We start from the raw sequence: 17,921 nt of genomic DNA, 5'->3' as shown, positions 1-17,921 counted from the left end.
TTTCTCGAAGAAAGGTGTCAGTACTCATAAAGATATTATTATAGCAACTTGCACAGTTTTAACATACCCTCTGATGTACTCTCAGCGTTTCTAGACAGCTTCTTGCTTGTGCTGTCAACTACAATATGGCCTTGGAGCTGCCATACGTCTACACATTTGCTAGGTTTGAAGTGAGTGAGATGAGGCCCTACCATCTTGATGACCAGCAGTGCAGAAGTTGTTGGTACCAGCTTAGATGACCTAGACGAAGTAACTATAATATTCATTAAGAGAAATCCCTTCCACATTCACTGGAAGATATTACTAGTGCGCACAAAGTGTGCTTCAGATGAAGTGGTGAATCTGGGAATTTCCTTGAAGATATTGATTTATTAACCTCAGTAATCATCGTCGCTATGATGCCACCGCTATAACTAACGCCTGTCTCCAAAGTGACACCGTCGATAAGTTCTGACTTCTGATACTGGTTTGTAGGCTTCCAGGGCGTGTCATTTTGGATAAAATAATTTTAGGTATTGGGTCACGTCATTGCAAACAACTAAACTAGTTTACAATGGTGCGGTCCAATACCCAAAATTATTTCATACAAAAAGTTTAGGCTTGTTTGTAGGTACGAAGTCTAATACATTTCCACCGCATGTGGGCTCGAACTAGCTGCCCAAGCCAGTTTTCGGAAAACGTGTTCAGAACTACTTCACAAGACTGTTCGTTGCACCTGCAAAAAATCTATATATATCCCATTCTATACTCGTTAAGTTAACTAATATTGCGTGATCGGGGTATTTCCCTGCTTTTGATCATAGACTTTTTTGGAATAATTATACAACCGTTATGGCGGAATTAGGTAACCGCTAATAACGTCTGACGATTGACTTGGGTACACTTACGCCGGTTACTCGTGTCCAAATAATTTCAGAGTCAGACACACTTTCAACTTCAGACAATATGAACACTCCCGCTCCCGCGGCGTCTAGCCTTCTTCCGATAATGCGTTCCATACCTCATTAGATATTTCGGAGCTTTCTGTTTCGGGATTCATCCAGCTCTCAGTTTCGAGAAAATTTGAGCACGATAACTTTTCTAGAAGACAGTAAATCCAGGAACTACGTAGCTGCCTACCGTGCACCCGAATAAAGTAATAAATACGCAGAATTGAGACGAGGAGACATTTTGGATCCAAAGTAGCGCAAAATTATTCGGGGTCAAGTCCATACGGTGACTGATGGCTTTAACGTAAAGACATCACATTTACAGCTCTCTTTACTTAAAGAGAAGGTAATTTACAAGACTGAGCCCAATGCACAGCTTGATGTAGTGCTGATTACTTATTGTGGTTTATTTAGAAATACCGCTCGTAAGTGCAATTTTTATCTGCAGTGGGCGTGGATTAATGTATATAGTATCTTGTTCGAATAATGGTTTAGTAATAGGCCTATATATCTTATTTTACGGATTATTTTGAACTGTGTGAATTCAATATAAATTTGTACAGTTTAAAATATTATTCTATGACGTGTCTCAGATAATTGTTGAACAACACACAGTTAGATTTTGGTATCAACAAAAAAAGCCAAAATCGAAAGAAACTTACTGTTTTGAGGAGATTTCGGGACAAACTGAAGGAGGAAGTGTACTTACTAAGAAACTGGCCTCACATTCAAGAGGATGGAAGTTCATGCTCTGTTCGATCATCTGATTTCATTTCTCTCACATTATTTTGGGTCTGATGACCTCACTGTTTACTCCCTTAACCCGCAACCAATCAACCAAATCATTCTAAGCAAATGCCGGAATGGTTCCAATACAGCCATAGCGGATCGGAACATACGGTGGTAGTATTACTGGACAAAAGTGAGCATCTCTTGTGTCCGTGTCAGCTATCTTCTGCGTTATGTTCATTATATTATAATGTTTTAAAGTTGCCGCTTTCCATCAACTTGTTTGAACTTGCAAGTGCCTGACATTTTACCCCTACTATTTACTTACTAAGCAAAGATCATGCATCATAACAAGTAGCAGTGCTGCCAAAATTTTGTGAAAATAAACATTATAATTTTTTAAGTGAATGTTATATTGTGTTGACAATTCTGTCAAAACTGCTCACGTAACTCTTTATTTCGTATATTTTGTCAGTGCAACGACGCTTGTGGAAGCATGCAAGCGGTGGAAACGGTTAATTATGGCTGGACAATGTTGGTAACAGTATGCCATCATGATTGAATTTTAGTGCAATATGGCTGCCAGTGGAGAAAGCGTCTTGTTTACAATATTGCTTAAATGTGTTTTTCAGTTCGAAATCTTAACGATAATGAGCAGTGTATTATATTTTTATGTGTTGTAGACGTTTGGTAGTATGCGTGTTCCGGAATGTTGTAAGATTTCTTCATCGTATGTCTGAGAAGTGTGGTTAAAAATTGTATTCTGACATGAGAAAACGGTTCCGCCTGTAAACTTGGTGCACAACAAATAGTAAATTAACAAGCATTATGTGTAATTGCGATGTTAAGGGGAGATGTCAGGCGGTCCTGTGTTCCCACGGAAAAATCAGAAGTTGCAGGGTTTGCTGATTCAAACGAAAGTGCAGTGCACAATAAAAAGCGAGTTACTCGATCAAATGGTGTCCTGGATGCTGGACTGTGCGAGAGGACGGTGAAAGATCAACACGAAGACAAGTCATACGGAAAACATGTTCGAGTGACTCGAAGTGCAACAAAATTATGGCAGAAGACGTGCGGATACGTGGTGTCAAATGTTCAAGAGAGTCTGGAAGTGGGTGCCGATACGTCAGAACAGCATCTGATGAAGCCACCTATCAAACCTCCACCGTGCCACGTCCAGCGAAATATTTTCTCTGGTGTACTTACACGAACGCAGCGAAAAGCGCTAGGAAGAGATAATATACAAAGTGAAGTGCGCACTGCTCCTAAAGAACTGAGAATATCCACTGGTGGGAGGTGTGTCACGCTGGAGAACCTAGCCAACACTAGCGATTACGGAACTGCGTCAGAAGGATCGAGGAACTGTTCAGCAGCCAACGATTTTTCACCAGTTAGTTCTGTAGAGAGTTGTCAATGTGAATCCATAACTGGAGTAACTGAACTAGATAGTGGGTCAAGCAGTGTTGGTAGTGTGACTGGCCAGGAGCAGGATTTTGAGGAGCTTGATAATAAACCAACTGATCTGTCATGTGCTGCTTGGGATTCTGATGGGAATGAGTGCGAAACTCAAAACAAAATCGAGTGGGATTCTGAAGCAGAACAGCGTTACTACAGGCATTTGCGGGAGAGTGTAGAAGTAACATTATTGAAGAGTGGTCAGGTCACAGCGATCATTCCTAAAATAAACAGTAGTGGCTATAAAGGAGAATTCAGAATTAATGTGAAGTCTGGAGAAAGCAGCAATTTTTACAGGTAATTGCCTTACTACTTACTGTAACAGTGTGATGATTTTGAAAAGGCTGGAAGGTAGGAATTACTAGAAAACTGCTTCATGTATAAAAATTCGAAGAAGCGTGGCCCACATAAGGAGAAGAAGAGTGAAATTTAGAATATCATACTGTAAAGCTGTCTGATTAGGCTTACTTTAATACTGTGTGAAATTCTCCATTTGTGTACAAGAAAAAGTTGTCCTTCTTGTTTATAAAAGGGAGAAAATATTAATTCACATTGGTTAAGTAAAATATCTTCTAATGTAAGTCATAGGGTCAGTATTGCCTCGCGTGTTCCTACGTTTCTCTGGCATCCAAATTGATCTTCCCCGAGATCAGCTTTTAAGTTTTTCCATTCTTATGTAAAGAATTCATGTTGGTATTTTGTGACCATGACTTGTTAAACTGATAGTTCAGTAATTTTCACATCTGTCAGCAGCTGCTTTCTTTGGAACTGGAATTGTGACATTCTCCCTGAAGTTCGATGGTATTTTGCTTGTCTTATACATTTTGCACACCAGATGAAAGAGTTTTATCATGGCTGGCTCTCCCAAGGCTATTAGTAGTTCTAACGGAATTTTGGAAACGGCACAATTTGTTAGATGTTCGAGGAGTGCTGTGGTGAGTGTATTCAACACTTGGTGAACACGAGGTGACACAAAGTCCAGATATTGTGGGGTTGGGTGGCCACCCCTCATTTACAGATATCTGACATTGTAAGCTGGACAGACTTGTAAAATATGACAGGCACCGAACTGTGGGCGGAACTAACATCAGGCATTAATGGTCTGCAGATTGCAAATGTGTCTGAACACACAAGCACTTCTAACAATAGGCTTTCGCAGCCAACGACCCATGCATGTGCCAATGTTAACACCATGACATCAGCAACTACAACTGAAATGGGCACATGACCATCGGCACTAGGCATTGGCGTAGTAGCAGAGCGGTTGCATGATCTTATGAATCTTGATATCTTCTTGATTGTGCTGACGGAAGGACACGAATCCGTTACCTTCCGGGGAACAGCTCCTTGACACCTGTTCTGTGGGCCAGAGGGAGCTGGCAGCTGCTCCATTATGCTCCAGGGAACTTTCATGTGGGCATCCATGACTTCAGTGGAGCTCGTGCCAGACACTCTGACACCCAAGGAGTATCATACACTGGTTGCAGATGATGTATACTCTTGGCACTTTCCAACAGGATAATGTGCCATAACACAAGGCCAGGATCATGATGGAGTGGTTTGAGGAACACAATGGCAAGTTCTAATTGATGTGCTGGCCCCCCAGCTCACCAGATTTGAACTGCATCGAGCACATCTGGGATGTGATTGAACGTAATGTCAGAGCTCACCCCCCCTCCCGTGCTGTACTAGGAATTAACAGGAAGTAGGTGACCTGTGTGTACCGATGTGGTGCCAACTCCCTCCAGAGACCTATCAAGGCCTCATTGCTTCCATGCCAGGATGTGACTGCTGGTATCCCCGCTAAAGGTGGACATATCGACTATTAGGTAGATGGTCGTAATGTTCTGGCTGATCGGTGTGTATTCCTTCCACCTTTCAGCTGTCTTTCTTTGGTTAGGACTGGTTTCCCATAGGAACTCTTGATTTTTAAACGTTTCTATTCCTTCTCACCTGTGTGATTTGCTACATTTTCATATTTTCTCTTTCATTAATGGACTTTAATATTTTTTGTTATCCAAGAATTTCTACTAGGCCTTGTTTTTGTACCTAATTGATCCTCTCCTGCCTTCACTATTTTATCTCTTAAAGCTACCCATTTGTCTTCTACTGTATTCCTTTCCAATGTTGTAGTCAATGTTGTCTAATGCTCCCTCTGAAACTCTCACAAACTTTTGGTTCTTTCAACTTATCCAGGTCCCATTCGTTAATTACCAACCTTTTTTCCACTTTCTTCAGTTGCAATCTACAGTTTTTAACCAATAAATTCGGGCCAGAGTCCACATGTGTCCCTGGAAATGTTTCCTAACTATTATATAATCAGTCGGAAACCTTCCCGTGTTTCCAGGTCCCTTCCATGTAATCTTCTTTTTCAATTCTTAACCAAATGTTAGAGATGATTAAATTAAGCTCTGAGCACAATTCTAACAGGTGGCTTCTTCTTTCATTCCTTTATGCCAGTCCATATTCACCTACTATTTTTCCTTCTCTTCCTTTTCCTGTTATCTAATTCCAGTTCCCCCAACACTAGTAAATTTTCGTCTTCCTTAACTATCTGAATAAGTTCTTTTATATCGTCATACATTTCTTCAATCTTTTCATCATCTGCGGAGCTAATTAGCATATAAACTTGTACTACTGTGTAGTGTATGGACTTCGTGTCTATCTTTGCTACAATAATACATTCACTATACTGTTCATAGTAGCCTATCCGCATTCCTGTTTTCTTATTCATTATTAAAGTGACTCCTCCATTATATTTGATTTTTGTACTTATAACCCTGTGTTCACCTGACCAGAAGTCCTGTTCCTCCTGCCACCAAATGTCACTAATTCCCACTGTATCCAACTTCAACCAGTCCATTTCCCTTTTTAAATTTTCTCACTTTCTTTCCCGATTAAGTGATCTAACATTTCACACTCCAGTCCACAGAACGCCAATTTTGTTTCTCTTGATGACGACATCCTCCTGAGTAATCCCAGCAGAATATTTTACCCAAGAGGAAGCCGCCATCATTTAAACATGCAGTAGAGCTGCATGCCATTGAGAAAAATTTGGCTATAGTTTCCCCTTGCATTCAGCTGTCCACAGTATCAGCACAGGAAGGCTGCTCCGGTTGTGGATGCAAGGTCAGATCAGTGAATCATCCAGACTATTGCCCTAGTGAAAATACTGCTGCCCCTCTTCAGGAACTACACATTTGTCTGGCCTTTCAACATATAGATGACAAAACAAAAATGTAATATTAAACATCTTTACACTTACGTGTGTACAGTGTCATGCAGTATTTATCTCTGTTCATCAGATGAATATAGAGAAATGTTCAATATGCATTGTCAGCTTTGACCAGCCACATAGAAGACTTGAGATGAATGCCATAAACAGTATGATGATTGTAACGTGATGCTATTGATTTTTTTCACGTGGGCTAAGCTACAGATCAGTCAGTCAGTCACAACAACATTTTTTTTTTTTTTGGCCTTGCCAACTCACAACCAGACTGACAATTCCCAACCTGACATAGATCTCTAGCAAATCTACATGTCAGTCTATCATCACAGCCCAGTTTTTTTATCATCACGTTTGTTGGATTCGGCAAAACCAGAACTGTGGATATTGAATACATGTATTGGAAGGTGACATGACAGCTGGTATAATGTCAGTTTATTTCTGGGGATCTGTTACAGTATCATCTGCACTGAGATTCCTAGACCTAATTAGGCTGAACTGAGTAAAATTTAGAAAATACACTTGTGGCTATCACACAGTGTCTTTACAGAGTTACAGTAATACTCAAAGGATCATTTATGTGTATTGATTGTACTTTATTTTACATAATTACTTTTGAGGTGGAGGATGGCTTGGATAACATATGAGTCTACATCACAGATAACGAAATACAATTATTGTGGGTGCTTAGTCTGGAAGTTATCACTTAGATTTGCTCATACAGGATGATGTTGCCCTTAATACTAGTTAGTGTAAGCTTTCATAACTGAAGCTTGGAGGTAGATCAACAGATTTCTATTAAAAATGTAGATACCAGGATAGTGGTGTAGCTATGACTGGCAGGTGTTATCATTTGTGTGTGTGTGTGTGTGTGTGTGTGTGTGTGTGTGTCAGTGATCATTGATTTTCCTTTATTGTTCAAGCTATACTTTTTTCCCTTGTTTTGTTGTGTGTTTAAATGGTCTTGAAGGCAATTTATCTCTATCTTTCAGTTCTGTTATTTAATTTTAATGAATCATGTTATTTAATTTTAATGAATCTCATTTGTGAGTTCAAGACATTAGTTTTCTGACCTGACATGTGCAATTATTGAACTTTTGTGGAAGCCGTGTTCGCTATTTTGATACTCTTTTCTATCTTATTATCATAGCCTACTAAGGGAGCCCATATGCATGGTGATTGAATTTACTGAAATTGACTGTTAACACTGAGCTATTGACAGTAATGATATGATATCACTTGCCCCCAACATATTGTATTATTTAAGATGTTCTTAATTAAGACAGAAGTAAAAGTATTGAAAAAGAAAATGATGATGATGATATAAAAATCTGCATCAGTGTGGCGTGTTCTAAGTTCTTTCACCGTGTGTTACTGTTAGCAGTTTGTTTGCATCCATTATAGCCCTTTGGTTGGTAGTATACTGTAGCCAATGATTCTCATTGAATCTAACGATTACTTTTAGCTCAATATGTGAATTGATTTGTTTTCTATATGGATACTGTCAAGAAAACTGGATGTTGTGACAGATACACCTGCAGCTTAGCACAATGCCTAGGTTAGGTTGGAATGTGACAATTTGATTATCAGTTGGAAAAGCCAATGAATCTCAACATGAAAATATGATTGCCATCATAGCCCAAGATATATGTTCACCATTGCAATAACCTACTTGTATGTCCCATTTTTTATTTTTTTCTGAAAATTCCGAGGATGTGGTTAAATTCCAACGTAATAGAGAGAAACACCAACTCACATCATTTATGAACCACAGGAAATTATAAATGACTGCTCTTATTGGCCACTGACAATGACTCACAGTTCGTTTTGTTCACTTCTTACCATTCATTACACCTACAGTTACTAACAACAGTATGCAATGAAAAAGCTGCAGTACACCATTTACTCAAAAATCCAACACAGGATTCTTTTTGCAGTGCTATCAGGTCAGCTGGATTGTAGGATCACGGAGGAATGAACATGGGACTTGGGTATGGTACCAATAATAATTGAATTTATCTCACATAGTTCAGTGAATTCATTGTTTCAAATTGTCCAGATATGTCGCCTGTTGCAACCGTGGATGGTAAAACTCTTACGTCTTGCCATGCCAGCCCATAGATCAAGACCAGGGTGTCACTATCGGCGGCCAGCGGTGCAGCACCGTCGTTATCTGCAAAATGCGACTCGACTCGTTATCTGCAAAATGCGACTCGACTTGAATGGGCAGTGCTACTATATTTGGGATCTTATTCCCTAACTTCATTACTCTTGGTTTGTTTTTGTTGCAATCACTTTTTCATGATGGTATATATTAAGTTCAGCTGGTCTTTCAAGTCCTTTGCTGTCTCTGAGGGAAATACTTTGTCACTGGAAAACTTTAAAGTTTTTATAACTTACCTGTGTTTTTTTCCAACCTTCATCTTGGTTTTCTTTAAAACCTTCTGTGTGTTGTTGTTCTCACTCTGAACATTGGTTGGTTTGATGTGGCTCTCAATGCTACTGTACCTTGTGCAAGCCTCTCCATCTGAAAACTACTAATGCAGCCTCCCCAGTTCTCGCCAACACTAAATTTATGATTTCTTGGTGTCTCAGAGTGGCTCAGTGTCTGTGGGTAAAGTGCTAGACTACAAGTCTAAAGGTCTTGGATTTGATTCCTGGTCAATCCTAGGATTTTTATCTGTCATTTTTCAAATCTTTCATCTCTGGCAATGTTTGTTCGTGTGAAAAATGCGAAGTTGCACCATGATTTGGAATTCACATTAAACTGTGGGTGCATCCGCAACTGGCTGGATAATTCAGAAGCCGGAGTGGCCGAGCGGTTAAAGGCGCTACAGTCTGGAACCGCGCGACCGCTACGGTCACAGGTTCGAATCCTGCCTCGGGCATGGATGTGTGTGATGTCCTTAGGTTAGTTAGGTTTAAGTAGTTCTAAGTTCTAGGGGACTTATGACCACAGCAGTTGAGTCCCATAGTGCTCAAAGCCATTTGATAATTCAGAAGTTGGAGAAGGCCAGTGTTGTACCAACTCCAGCAGGACCATGCCTAGTAAAGCACTGTGGTGTTCAAAACAATCTTTGGATTGCTGACTGTTTTACTTATCCTTCATATCTCAGAATGGGTCCTACCAATCAATCTCTCCTATTAGTCAAGTTGAGTCACAAATTTCTTTTCTCTATAGTTCTACTCAGCACATCTACATCTTCATTACACAATCTACCCATGTACTCCTCGGCATTCTTCTGCACCATCACATTTCAAAAGCTTCTATACTGTTCTTCCAGTTTGCTTATCATCCATGTTTTAGTTCTGTTCAAGGCTACACAGCAGACAGATACCTTCAGAAAAGGCTTTCTAACACTTAAATTTATGTTTGATGTTCACAAATTTACCTTATCCAGGGATGCTTCTCTTGCCATTGCCAGTCTACATTTTATGTTCTCTTTACTTTGGCTGTCACCAGTTATTTTACTAACCAGACTGTGCTATTTTGTTGTACTACTTTTAGTGTCTCATTTCTTGATCTAATGTCTTCAGCATCACTTGATTTGTGTTGATTACATTCTGTTGCGCACTTGTTTTTTGACTTTTGTTGATGTTCATCTTATATCTTCCTTTCAGGACACTGTCCATTCTGTCCAGCTGCTCTTTCAAGTCCTTTCCTATCTCTTGACAGAATTACAGTGTCATTGGCAATCCTTAAAATTTTCATTTCTGCTCTCTGAACTTTGATCCCCTTTCCAAATTCCCCTGTGCTTTATCTTACTGCTTGCTCAACATGCGGATTGAATATCATTGGGGATTATTTCCTTCAAAATTAAAACTTCTCTTCATGTCCTTAAACTCTTACATCTGCAGGCTGGATTCTGTAAAATTTTGCTTTGTGTATTTTACACCTGTTACATCCAGAATTTCAAAGACTGTATTCCATTTAATGTTGTTGTAGGCTTTTTCTATCACTACACAAGGAATAAATGAGCATTTGAATGCCTGTCTTCTTAGATAATCCGTAAGCTGTTTAAATTAAATTTTAAATGTGCACAAAGTGGGAGTTGTGAAAATTTATCTATCATACGGCATGCCCTAGGGCATGTGGAAAAGTCACTAGACAATTCTTGAGTGTGAAACCAGTCAGAAAGTTGCTAGTTTGTAACTGTGTGCTAAAATGCGACACGGAAGTTTTCCAGATAAAAGTTAAATGAAGTGTTGGGTTAAAATAGTAGGGGACAGTTTGCAAACTGTTTCTCAAGTGTTTGATTAAACAATTTCTAATTTTGGGGCAATAGTTGAGGGGTTGAACACTCTTGATTAAATCTTTTACATAACCGTATACTAGGCTATCATAAACAGTGTGTTAGGACAGATAAGCATCTTTGTATCTCAACATTCACGTAGAAAATTCTACTGTAAGAGTAACCAATATCTTGTGTCTTGAATTACTAAAATTATTCAGTTTGAGCAATGAACAAAGTTATTGAACAGCACCCAAAATACTAAACAAATGTAATTGTGATAAAATTGTAAATAATGTTTATAATCTGATAAGAGGCTAGTGATGATTAAAGCTAATTCATCATCAGTCATATTGGTATTAACATTCTGAATTTGTAATGGAGACCCTTTCCTGCATAGTATACACATTCTTTTTCATATTCATATCTTCCTCCTCCTCCTCCCCCCCCCCCCCCCCCCCCGCCCCCAATCTCCTGCATTTCATAGTGTAGGTAAATGTCTCATTAAAAATCCTTAGGAGGTAACAGGAGATCATTCAAATGATCATTAGCACGTGCTAGAAGCAGCAGTTGCTGCATTATATAAACTGCCCATAATTCCAAAACAGTAAAGTGTTTAATTATACATTGGAATTCAAGGTTCTCAGTTTCCTTTAAAAAAATTTCATGGTCATTAGAGTAGAGTTGTAGATTTGATTGTAATGAATAATGAACTGCTTAACTGTTTTATCAGTAATAATATGTGTATTGGTAATTGTTGCATGTTGTTATAACTCTATAGACACAAGCAGTGCAGCTCTCTGTGCTAGTCTGTCTTGTGCTTACATCTGTTCATATCTGCATAACATCCATTTTTAACCTCCTTGCTATATTTGAGACAGTATCATCATACAATTTGCCTCACTGTCCCCTACTTCCATGCCCCACCTACACATCACTGTATGCGCCATATCACGGTACTCTCTGGTAAATCTTCAGTTATAATTAGTTTTGGCCAAGATCAACTATTCCTTCAAATTTGTCGGGTTTGGTTAAATCTTTACAATTTCTACTAGTACAAGATTTTGCTTGAGTTTGTCTGCAGTAAGTCACTTCACTTAATATACATTAAACGATGATATGGATAGAGAATTTTCATGGTATGTGTTCTCTCAAATGCTGTCTGTAACATTTCAGTATACTGTTGCATCCCTCAGCTGAAAGTGATGGCTTGACTGCAACTATGTGGGATACTGTAAGTTTATTGTGCTATGAGTCCTGTTTTTCAGGAGGTATTCAGTGCAGAATTTGTGGAATTGCTAAGAGGTTGTTCCATTCATAGAAAATATATAAACACAGTATTAGAAAATATATAAACACAGTATTACTGGGAACTCTCTTTTTTGTTCCCAATCAGTAAGTAATTCAATTTGGTGATTTAAATCAAGTGCTTTGTCGGTTGATTTTTGCACACTGTTACCCGTTGGACAGTGATATTCAACGTGCACTTCTTGCTTGTTGAAGGTACTCCAATCGCATCATGCAGGTCTACATTTGAAGCTGTTACAGCAACAGTTCTTTGTGATAACTCCATGTCTGCGACACTATGAACTTTGCTGCAGCTGGTTCCTCAGTCAGTGGAAATTTTTCAAAGAAGGTCGTTATTCCAAACTGGTCATTGTAAAATGTTTAATATATTCTTAACTCTGACTCCCAGTTTCAGCATTTGTGGCATTTTCAAACACCTGGAATATATAAAACGCTTCCTACCTAAATGCCAAATTATCTGCATAGTAGGTGCTGTAATGTCACATTCTACATTAATTTGGGGTATACATCATTGCATAAGAGGAAAGATAATGATATCATGACACTTGATCTTGTATGTACTTGGTCCCTGCTATTCATTCCAAGGATTTGAAAACTGTGTAAATGCCAGAACTGCCATTCACAGTTAAGAGCAAATAATTTTTTTTTATAACAAACAGTTTTGAATAACAATCTCTTGTTAGCAGTAATTTCTGGTACATATAATTTTCAAACTTGTCACTTCTTCCATCATACGGACAGTTGCAGCTACGTGACTGTGTAACAGATATAATAATCCATCATCTGATTTTTGCTCTGTTAACAACAAACTACAGCTTTTGAATTTTGACATCATTAGATAGTATATAGAAGTTTCCTGGTTTGAGGTGTCGGGAATGTACTTAGATTCACTCAAATGTATCTCAACTGGAGACAGCGTAGCATGGTAGCCCAACATCCTCACTACAGATGAGTCCCTGTCATCCTTGGGCCTGAGTGACCTGTATTTCCTCTTTAACTGTGGCAAATGTATCCCCCCTACTCCTCCCCAAGGAAGGAATTAATACTTCTGAAAACTAGGATGGTATTATATACTGTTACTTTTATATGTATCTTTAGGTAGTACTGAACTTAAATATTAGTTATTGCAACGGCATTTGCTTCTATATGTTAGACTGAGATAATGTGTGTACTGTATAATATTCCACTGTTTTCAGCTAACCATTTTGACTGCCAATGAAATACCATGTCCGATTTGGTTACTTAGTATTCTTGACTCTATTTTTCAGGCATGGATTGTCACGAAGTATGCGTGTTCACCATGTTAGTCCTGTGGTGTCTGTGGAACCTCATGGTGTTCATTTTCATGAGAGTTATCCAGCACTTCTTTCCATTCCACTTAGCATTGAACCTCAGGATGAAAAATGGCTTGTTTGTCTATGCAGCAATACGCCAGATGGCGAACTTCCTTGCTGGAAAAGGCTACCCCAGAAGGATTATTCATACAGGTAGGATGAATGCCAGTGTTCTTATATGATATCGCATAATTTATCCTTAATTTTTTGTTTGTGTGAGTAATAAGTGTAACAATTGTAAACCAATTGCACCTGTGGTGCAGTTAAATAATTCATTCTCACGACTACCACAGGAATGAACAAGACTTTATTGTAGCTGTAGTGAGCAGAAGTAAGTCTGTTTCCTCTATCAGAATGGTATTATTACTATTGTTATTATTATTATTATTATTATTATTATCATCATCATTATTATTTTTTTAAATTGTTTCTTCCTTTGTGTGCATGCACATTCGATCCTGTGTACCTGTTATCCACTTTCTTACCATCCATCAGAAGATAACTTTGTGTATTTCTTTCTCCACCACAGCAATGGGTATCTCGTGATAACAGCAGGCCATTTCAGTCTCTTCACTGTAATCATGGAAGAGCCATACCCAGAAGTTATGCGACACATTCGTAGTCGCCGTGGAGGACGTCTTTACCTGGAAGAAGTTCCTGGTGTTGAAGTAGTTTTTCCTCAGGGATGTTTAGAGCATGATCTTGATGCATACTTGCGCATATTGTTTGATAGTGAACCTCATATGCTTACTACAGGAGAACACCATGCATACGCTCTAGCTTCCCCCGTCATCATGTTGGGTCCTCATGGTCATCAGTTTGATCAGAATAGAGAGCCGGTAAGTGAGGTGTCATTAACTAATAAAATGTACCATGTTGTTACTCATGTGCCTGTGTGATAACATTTGATTTATTGATGTATCTTGTACCTAACTGTAACTACATAAGACTCCATTAGAGGCAGAGGGATTTCTTTAACACATTGTGTAAAATTCCAGTGCTGCTTTCTCCAAGTAAGGAGTTATGTTGGTTTGTAGAGAGACAATAAAACACTTTCCAGTACCAAATACTGTAACTATCGTGTAAAAGAGAAACTGAAAATTTCAAATGAGACTCAGTTTAGGCACTGTGTGAGTGTTTCCTAAATCAGTGGGCTTTTTTCCTCAAAAATACTTGCGTTCTGTTTCATATGAACTCATAGTTGACAGGCTGTAAGAGTGTAATTTTCCATACTTTTCTCCATTGAAGCACTTTTAGACTGAGAAAGTGAAAAGTGCATCTTAGAGATTTGTTGTTTGTTGATGAAGGCATTTAAGTAAGAAAAAGTGTGATCCAAAAATGACATTCATGTGTCATTGCGAAGGTATTTGAAATCAAACCCATAATAAAGAGCTTCGTAGCAATAAGGTAAATGGGTGAAGTCCTGCATAAATTGGTGGTAAATTAGCTGGAATAAAAGGTACATACCACAAAACTCATGTGAATTATGAAGTGTCTCACATTTTAGAAATAGGCAATACTCATTTTCTCGCTGTGGTAAGAAAAGCTTAGAATTTAACATACTTCAAAAATAAAGGATATTAAAAACACTTTCAGTTGTCCAAGGTTGAAGGAAAGATGTGTGACCCTTTCACAGACACAGAAAAGATATATCTTGAAGGACTGATAGGAATTTGAACCACATTCCTCCTGAAGCAAGCCTGGTGTTTTAACCACAGGGCCATTCCACCCAGTTTCTTCATATAAAAGGGTTTTTTCGTTCAAATAATTTACGGGTTTGCTGTTGGGTGATGTTGCCGACCACCGCCTTTTTTCATAATTGCTGATTTAACTTTTGGACTCTTTATCTCCAATATCATTACTATAAAATTTCAGTTTCTAGTCTTGTACACTGCCTAATATTCAGGATGATAAGTCATAGATCTGAAAGTTAAAGTTTCCATTTCACTCGCAGATAAACTTTAATTAAATATTATACTATTACTAAGGATTGGCAACTGTAGACGTAGAATGATTATTTCCAACTATTTAAGCTAACAATGCTGGCCATTGTTTTAAAACTGTGTCATAAATTCTTTAATTCTGTTTATCTGAAATAGAGAATGTGTTTATTTATTTTTACCAAATTAAACTCATGTTTTTGCATCATTTCCTTATTTTCATTAGGTGTACATTCGGCTTCCAGTACCAGATTATCATGAAATTGTGCAGCATTTTGGGCCACATGTACGACTGAGTGTTTGGCAGAGTTCAACTCGTGAGGGTGAACCAATGGTTTGGAATAGACTCGATGTTCCTTTGACAGGCCCATATAATGTTTCAGTGCGTGGCATGAACATTCCTGTTGTTTCTTTTCCTGTTCATCATTTTTCTTTCTTCAAGATATTATGGGATGTTTTATCAACTACGTTATATGAGGCAAAAATGGGAATGTCATACTTTTACCCATATATATCTTTTTCAATGATGTGCCAAGCTTTCATGGAAGAAAGTGGAACCAACAATCGCTTTGGGCTCGAAGTAATATGTTACCGATCAGATCATCGCTTACCGGAAACAACAAATTACAGGTAAAAATCTTGTGCACTTAATTTCTTGTAGTCTGAATTACATTTACTTGTATTGATGTGTAATGATTTTATTGTCTTTTGAACATCATTTGTCATCTATGATTATATGCAACTACAATTCTCCTAACTAATGGCATATTAAACAGAGGAAGTGAAGTGGAAATAATGATATGATGGGTAGGTAACATCGTTAAAAGCTGTAGTACCTCAGACTCGTAAACAGTAGATTCTTTCTTATAAGTGAAGAGAAATGCTAGAGTATGTGGAAAATTGGAAACTTGTGTGTTGTTAGGGACGTAATTCTGAACAAGAACACGGATGCAATGGACTGGAATAAAACAAAATTGATTTGTAATAGTGGTACTGTAATAGTGGTGAGGTTGGTGGACTGCCACGCGAAGGACCCAGGTATCAGGTGTCCTGCGAGGGATTTCTCCTTGGTGAGAGGACTGGATTGTGGTCCACTGAGCGTTGTGATACCAGTTGACGAGCTACTTGAATGAGAAGTAGTGGCCCCAAGGTTTGCAGACCTGATGATGGCTAAGAGAGTATTGACACCATGTCTCTCCACACTCTGTTCAGATGACACTATTGGCTGAGGATGACAGGACCACGATTGGCCAGTCCAAGGCCAGAATGGTAGAGCTAGAGGGATTATTAAGCTGGACACAGAATTTGATAAATTCTGGAAAATGTGGCCAGCAGTAGGAAGACTAAAAGCTCAAAGATTGAGGTATCTGCCTGTTCAGTAAAGCAGCACTGGAGGGTTTGAGACTTGAGTAGGAAAAGATTGAATTGGTGTGTTACTGATCAAAGATGAGTGCTTCAGGGTTCTGTGTAAGAGCAGCAAAGACAGCAAAGGACTGAGAAGAACAGTGGAATGGAATGGGTAGCGCCTTGAAAGGAGGTTATAAGACAAGCATCAACAAAAGTAAAACGAAGGTAATAGAATGTAGTCAAATTAAATCAGATGATGCAGAGGAAATTAGGCAAGGAAGTTTTGCTATTTGAGCAGCAAAATAATTGACGATGGCTGAGGTTGGGAAGATATAAAATACAGACTGGCAGTAGTAAGTAAAGTTTTATGAAAAACAGCTTATTATTAAAATCTAATATAAATGTGTTGGGAAATCTTTTCTGAAGGTACTTGTATGGAGTGTGGTCAGTTACGGAAGTGAAATGTGGATTATAATCAGTTCAGACAAGATGAGAATAGGAGCTTTTGAAATATGATGCTACAGAGATGCTGAAAATAAGGTGGGTAGATTGAGTAACTAATGAGGTGGTACTGAATTGAACTGGGAAAAAAAGACATGTATGGCCCAGCTTGACTAAAAGGAGGGATTGATTGATACACACATCTTAAACCATAAAAAATAGTCGGATATGAATATAATAGAGGGAAACATTCCACGTGGAAAAAATATATCTAAAAACAAAGAAGATGTAACTTACCAAACGAAAGCGTTGGTATGTTGACACACACACACACACACACACACACACACACACACACACACACACACACATACAAAATTCAAGCTTTCGCAACCCACAGTTGCTTCATCAGGAAAGAGGGAAGGAAAGGGGAAGACGAAAGGATGTGGGTTTTAAGGGAGAGGGTAAGGAGTCATTCCAATCCCGGGAGTGGAAAGACTTACCTCAGGGGGTAAAAAGGACAGGTATACACTCGCATGTGCGCGCACACACACACACACACACACACACACACACACACACACATATACACATATCCATCCGCACATATACAGACACAAGCAGACTCGCGCACACACACACACACACACACACACACACACATCCATCCGTACATGTACAGACACAATATGTGGATATGTACAGACACAAGCAGACATATGTCTGCTTGTGTCGGTATATGTGCAGATGTGTGTGTGTGTGTGTGTGTGTGTGTGTGTGTGTGTGTGTGTGTGTGTGTGGGTGTGGGTGTGGGTGCGCGCGAGTGTATACCTGTCCTTTTTCCCCCTAAGGTAAGTCTTTCCGCTCCCGGGATTGGAATGACTCCTTACCCTCTCCCTTAAAACCCACATCCTTTCGTCTTTCCCTTTCCTTCCCTCTTTCCTGATGAAGCAACCGAGGGTTGCGAAAGCTTGAAT

The 17,921-nt window shown here is 38.8% G+C and overlaps 1 protein-coding gene across 1 annotated transcript in view; it reads left to right on the top strand.

Annotated features, from left to right (window-relative positions):
• The first annotated feature begins 2,240 nt into the window (after positions 1–2,240).
• The window catches only part of LOC126162561 (uncharacterized), a 113,948-nt gene continuing 98,267 nt past the window's right edge, over positions 2,241–17,921 (top strand). Inside the window, exons 1-4 of the mRNA XM_049919150.1 lie at positions 2,241–3,410; positions 13,151–13,369; positions 13,746–14,055; positions 15,383–15,786. Coding sequence (XP_049775107.1) covers positions 2,500–3,410; positions 13,151–13,369; positions 13,746–14,055; positions 15,383–15,786 — 1,844 coding nt within the window. The 5' untranslated portion in view covers positions 2,241–2,499. The remainder of the gene's footprint in view (positions 3,411–13,150; positions 13,370–13,745; positions 14,056–15,382; positions 15,787–17,921) is intronic.

The sequence above is a fragment of the Schistocerca cancellata genome, chromosome 2, assembly GCF_023864275.1.
Source record: "Schistocerca cancellata isolate TAMUIC-IGC-003103 chromosome 2, iqSchCanc2.1, whole genome shotgun sequence".
Taxonomy (NCBI): Eukaryota; Metazoa; Arthropoda; class Insecta; order Orthoptera; family Acrididae; genus Schistocerca; species Schistocerca cancellata.
The sequence above is the reverse complement of the archived record's forward strand: the minus strand, read 5'-3'. Positions and strand labels throughout refer to the sequence as shown.